At 37.0% G+C, this 6,619-nt stretch overlaps 1 protein-coding gene across 1 annotated transcript in view; it reads left to right on the top strand.

Annotated features, from left to right (window-relative positions):
* Window positions 1-6,619, top strand: part of Gtf2f2 (general transcription factor IIF subunit 2) — a 156,044-nt gene that overhangs the window by 24,500 nt on the left and 124,925 nt on the right. Inside the window, exons 3-4 of the mRNA XM_004640274.2 lie at window positions 3,965-3,983; window positions 5,275-5,419. Of these exons, the coding sequence (XP_004640331.1) occupies window positions 3,965-3,983; window positions 5,275-5,419 (164 nt within the window). The remainder of the gene's footprint in view (window positions 1-3,964; window positions 3,984-5,274; window positions 5,420-6,619) is intronic.

Raw genomic sequence — 6,619 nt, 5'->3', positions numbered from 1 at the left:
ACAGTTCACTGATGTGAGTTGTGATCTTTTGATGTGTCCTTGTCTTCCCCCCCAACTATAATTTTTTGGTTGAATTGTTTTTTAGGGGAGGTTTTTTCTTTTGTTTTTTGTTGCAGAGGACCAAACTCAGGGCTTCCAGCTTGGTAGGCAAGTGTTGTACCACTGAGCCCTGACCTCATCATTTTTTGAGTATTTCTTTTTGAGACAGAATCTTATTATGTAATGCAGGCTGGACTTGAACTTAATATGAAGCTCAAGAGCCTTGGACTTGAGGTGAACCCTCTCCCTCAGCCTTCTGAGTCCACTACCATATCCAGCACCATTTCTTACTTTTTGAGATTGGGAGATATTTTAGACTCTTCCTATGTATTTCTATCTGTGCACTGGATTAGCTGTTTCTCCAGGGAGTTCTCCTTTTTAGAGGAGAATGATATTTAGTAAATAAGATTTGAATATTACAGTCCTGGCTGCTCCAGGATTGGGAGCAGAGTAAGAGAATGTATATACATGTGTACACACACGTGCATGTACACATGCCTTTACGTCTGTATGTACTGAAAATCACAAAGTGTCAATTATTGTTATACTTTATTTATTTATTTATTTTGTATTTTAGGGGAGGGTCTACAGGGTGTTCAGGGTCTCACTACTAGATCGGACTTGTAGTGATCTGCCTGTTTACAGCCTCCCAAGAGCTGGTATTACAGATGTACGCCACCACACCCAGTCTCAATTGCCGGGGGCAGGGCTACCCTTGTAGGCCCAGGGATTGAACTGCCAGCCCCTGCACCTGCTTGCAGGTGCTTCAATCCACTGAGATATTTGGCCAGCCCTATATTCTCTTTAGAGTAAATTTTCTTTTTAAGGTAATAAAAGAAAACAGGAGACAAGAAGAAAAAAATAAGTTTTCTAGGAAGACTAGTTCACTCCAGTTACCTGTTGCTTGCCACCTCTCTCCCTCAAGAGAGAATACTTATGAAAGGGGGATATAAATAAAGACTTTTGTTATGTATATATAAAAGTCTATCTATCTATCTGTTTGTATACACAAGATAGAATATACAGCTGTTTTCTCTTGGTTCATTCATTGAGAAGGTTGGTACTAATATTGCTTTAGACAAGATATCATGTCTGCATCTGGTCCTCTGAATAACTACAAAGACAACAATATGCAGTGTATCAGTTATTCTAACTGTCCTACTAACCTGTTTTGAAACTGTTTCATTGCTATTTTATTTTTTTCTCATTAAAATGAATTAAAAATAAAAATAAATCACAAAGTCAAAGGACTATATAATTATTCAGTTTCATAGAATATGTTCCAATTTTTTTTTTGCCTTTTCATATTTGTACCTTTTTTATGAAAGTGAAAAACCTACTTGTTTGTCCTTAATACATTATTTGTTTAGACCTCTGCTCTTATTTGCTCACCCTGTATGTGAGTGCTTTCATCACGCAACTTGGGCTATAGCTACCCCCACTGGGCTCCCACTCCTGCTGCCCTTTGTGGGGATGCCTTCTTTGCTCAGTCAGGCTCTCCTTCCATCTCCTTCATGAGAGGCCTGCTTCTGCTTCACTGCACAGCCTGCCTCAGGTTGTCTCTGTGGAGGTCCTCACTTGCTAGACTCTGACATACTTTTTGCTTGAGCAACTCATTTTTGGAGATAACCCTTCTTTTCTGACTTGACTCGTACACCATACCCTAGGTTGTTCACTCAGCCCCAGGAATATTCTCTACATTCCTGTTGAATTGTTACTGTCCTTCTCAACCCACTCTACAAATTTTTGAGGTAAATTATTCATGAAATTGAGGTATGAATAAGCAAAACAATGGCAATCCTCAAACATAGTTGAAAACTTCATTGTTGAAAACAAAATTATTTGGCTGATTTTCTTAACTGGGTGGGACAAGATGGCCCTATCATTATTAGCTATCTGATAGTAAAAACTCATGGCTTTGTTGGTGTTAGATTTAAGAATTATTTAAAAGAAAGAAAAAAAGATGCTTAAGTACGTGTGTAGTCTGCTGAGTTATCTTACCAGCTCTTAAAGTAAGTTTTAAGTCTTCAAGAATTAACTTTTTTTCCTAGAAAATGTCATCTGAGAGCTCAGCAGTGTTTTACAATTTCAGCTAAGATGCTTTTGTAATTACACGTGTCAAAATAAAGTTATCCTCTCCTTCTGTGTTCCATAATTGAATATGAGTGATTTTCTAGTTACCTAGTTTTCTCCATATCCAGACTGAAAATGTCAGTATGATGTTTAATTCATCTTTTGTCCTTTGCTGCCCACCTTGAGTCATATCTTGTCACTTCTAACGACTTCATGACCTGCCATGCCCCTCCTCTATGCATTCCACAGCTAGTTCGAGCCTTCATCTCTTTTTTTATGTGAATTTTTGTGTTTACCTTCATTCTATGTGACTTTGGCTTTGCTTCATCCACAGCACCCATGACTGGAAGGCAACTATATTAAATGCATGTAGAAGCTAAGTTCAGGAGTGATAGGGAGGGAATTATGGTGAATCAGTGCCCATCCCAAAAACATGTCGAACTGGTTTGAAGGCCAGTTGTTGCCACGTCCTCCACTCTTGTAAGTGAAGTTGGAAATTCATATTTTTATGTGACATTTAAAAATGTTCTCAGGGCCAGCAAGATAGCTCAGCAGACTAAGGTCCTGCTTAGGCAAACACAGGGTCGGGGTTCAATCCCAGACACCACATGCCATGCCCGCCCCACTCCCCAGGCTTGCTGATCTGACCCCCAGGCTTGCTGAGCCACTGACAGAGTTGGGGCATGGTAACATACGCCTGTAATCACAGTGCTGGGAAGGCTAAAAACAGGAGGATCACTGAATTTGAACTGCACAGTGAGACCCTGCACAAAAAAAAAAAAAAAAAAAAAAAGTTCTCACCTCTTTTGTAGATACTTTCCCAGCAAAGAGCAAAGAGGAGATTGACATATTTTAACATTGTGAAAGAGTAAAAAATCCTGTAGTAGGTGGAGTCCAGAATCCAGACTACTTTGTATGGCCTAAAAGAAAGACCCCTTGACCTCAGGCTGCCATTCTGATGTCAGAAGGAATGTGCTAGATAGGTTCTCACTTCAGATATTTACTTGAGCTAGTCCCTTAACCCGGAATCCCTTGGCCTCAACCCTCATTGAACTCATCTTTTACTGGCTTTCTAGTTTGTATTTCCCACAGTATATTGTGCCTCATAGTTTTTGACAAAATACAACTGTCTTATTTAATTTGCGTAAGGGTTTTAATAGTTTTTCACACATTGGGTCTGTCTGTTTTCGTGAGACTGGAACCTTTGAGGACAGGGCGTGTACCTCACACTGTAACAGATATCTAGCACCAGGCTTGTTTTGCTTTTCTCCTAGCCAAATCTGAACACTCATAATCAAGGCTCAGATCAGAGCCATCTCTTTGTTGAGCAATCCTTTAAGGTCTAAAATGGCGGAGATAGTGTTCTCCTATCTGGTCCTGGCAGTGTTCTCTTAAAAAACAAACAAACAAAAAAACAATGGTAATTTCAAAACAGTTCAAATACATAGGAAATAGTGTGGTGTCTACCAAGATTTCACTGGTATTACTGGTGAAAATAAGGCTACTTAAAAACTGTTTTTGGCTAATCATATATATTTTTTTCTAATGGAGATTATTAAATTTCATAATTTTTGATCATTTAAGCTTGCTTTGGTTAAGTGAAATCCCTTCAGGTAGACTATATTGTACTGTTTAACCATTTTATTAATCTGCATTCACCTGCTACTAAAGGCAAAAAATGCTCAAAGATAAAGATTAGGATTATAATAAAATTATTATTTGGTGAAAATGTATTTAGGACAGTAGTCTTTAAATGTAATTTATGTAAAGTGAAATAATATCTATTTTAACTCTCATTCTTTAACGCAATATAAAATCTAAGTAATTTAAAATATTTCCTTTCTTCTCTTAGGAATCAAGGAAGGACGGAGGTAAGATTATTTATATGAATATTTTATTTAAAATGTGAGATTGTTTTACTGTTCATTACTAATAGTTAAGAGAAGTGATTGTTTGTATTCTGGACAAACTCCATCAAGTGAACGGCTGATGACCAGGAACACATAAAGGCATAAACGCCAACTTTGTGTGAATAGACCCTTTTCTACTTGTTTATTCCTAGTATTTTTCATCTTTGACCTTACTATCCCTTCTTTCAGTCTATAAAAGTGAGTGTGATTTCAGAAATATTTTGGTATTACTTCAGTGTAATCCAAAGGCATTTATTTGATTTGAACATTTTTGAGGTCTTTAAATTTTGCCCTAGGAGCCAGGGATATCGCTCAGCAGCACAGCACTTGCCTGGCAAGCACCAGGTCATGGTTTGATTCTAGGTGCCTCCCACAAAAAAATTTTGCCCTAGTGAGCCTGGTTTATAATGTGCAGTACCTATCACATAGTACAGTAATAGTTAATACATGTATATGATGATCTTTCTACCTGGTTAGGAAATCAGTAATTTTATGTTTATAGATTTCTTTAATGTAAATATGATGTTCCTTTGGGGAGATCTGTATATATAATAAAAGCCGTTTTTAATAAATGGCTTTTTAATTAAAAAGTTTTTTTTATTCTAAGCCTTATTATTGAGTTAAATATTTAATTGTATTTGTTAGAATCTTAAAAATGATACCTTACCATATACTTGTACAGTAGTCATTAAGAAGAACAACAAAAGAATATATCCTATACATAAAAGTAAGCATTTTAGAGTAAATATCACTTTTTACCCCTTGCATATATAATCAATTTCTAAAGTGCTTGCAAGCAGGCACAGGGGCTGGGGATTCAATCCCTGGGCCTGCTGTGCCGGCTCTGCCCCTGTGGCTTGCAGAGACTGCAATTGAGACTGGGGGTGGTGGCGCACACCTGTAGTCCCAGCTCTTGGGAGGCTGTAAATAGGCAGATCACTATGAGTCTGATAGTCTGATCTAGTAGTGAGACCCTGAATACCTTGTGGACCCTTCCCTAAAATAAAAAAAATAAAAAATAAAAAAAACCCAAAAAACAAACATAATCAGTTTCAATATATTCTTAAAATATTCACTCATTTAGCAAAGATAAGTATTAAGGAAATTTTGTGAGGTTTAAAAAATGCTTAATAAAATGATTAATAAAAGATTGACATTTTAAAAAAATATGTGATTTATAATCAAAATTCATGTATAGGTACTTTGAATATAAATGTCTTTTGTAATAAGTTCTGCTTAATGTGTCTGTTAGGTGTCATTTACTTTGAATGAAGATCTTGCAAATATTCATGATATTGGCGGAAAGCCAGCTTCAGTCAGCGCTCCTAGAGAACATCCATTTGTCTTGCAAAGTGTTGGAGGACAGACCTTAACAGTATTTACTGAGAGCTCATCAGGTAAGTGAGAAAGGAATTATTCAATAGGATTCCTGTACATGCTGTATAGATTTGTTCTGTCAACATACACTCCTGTTCGTTTAAGTTCATAACCAAGGGTGTTCCTTGTATTATTCTATTTCTAGTATCGTGCTACTACTCTGATTTGTAGCTTGTTGTGATTAATGAAATTTTGGCCGTTTCTTGAGAAGGGTTTAATTTTCCTTTGGAGAGTGAACATATAGAACAAAGCAGATGGAAGAGTGTAGTACCTGCCTTCTAAAATGTTGAAGAAACAACATTTTGAGTTTTACCAGGATAAGGTCATTCTTGCTTGTTTTTGTTAAATCGATATTCAGCTAGTATAAATTGTACTGTAGAAATACTGCTTAATATTAGAGTTGTTTTAGTCAGAATTTTGTGCTTCAGTTGTTTGATACTAAGAAGGCTTTCTGATTGCATGATTATTAACTTTTAGCCAGGTGTGATGTTGCCTACCTATCATTCCAGTGACTCAGGAGGCTAAGGCATGAGGATCACAAGTTTGAGGCCAGCTTGTGCAACTTAACAAGACCCTGTCTCAAAATTTACAAAATAAATAAATTTTCTTAGTACGTTTCTCAGTGGTCCTTGGGGTCCCCAATCTCTCTTTCTAGCACCATCACCAAATTTAACTTTTAGGTATGGGCTTCTAAGAAATTTTATGTATAGTTTCAAAATTGTATGTGTGGTGGCAAGAAGTATCCCTAACTGAAATACTCTATTTATTGAATCAGGAGCAACTGATTAAATTTATAAGTTAGAGGGGAAATTTTCTCAGATGTTCAGGTATGATCATTTATTTTCATTGTTTCTTGGTTTTATCCTTCACTGAATTGAGAATGTTATAAACAGCAACTTACTTCAGTTTATGGAACTAATTTCTCAGACCTAATTTAAAATGTTATATGGTTATTTTAAAAATCCTTAATTTTTGTTGTATTTTAAGCATGTCAAAAACACTGTAATAAGGTCCGACTGGATAGCTCAGCGGATTAAAGTGCCTGCTTAGGCAGATGCAGGGGATAGGGGTTCAATCCCTCTGGCATGCTGTGGTGCTGGACCCACCCCACTCCCCAAGGCACGCTGAGATGGTGATTGAGACGTGATGCAAGCCTGTAATCCCAGCGCTTGGGAGGCTAAAAACAGGAGGATCACTCTGAGTCTGATCTGTGTAGTGGA

The sequence above is a fragment of the Octodon degus genome, unplaced genomic scaffold, assembly GCF_000260255.1.
Source record: "Octodon degus isolate 3935 unplaced genomic scaffold, OctDeg1.0 scaffold00122, whole genome shotgun sequence".
Taxonomy (NCBI): Eukaryota; Metazoa; Chordata; class Mammalia; order Rodentia; family Octodontidae; genus Octodon; species Octodon degus.
Note: the sequence above shows the minus strand (reverse complement) of the source record. Positions and strands in the feature narration are given on the sequence as shown.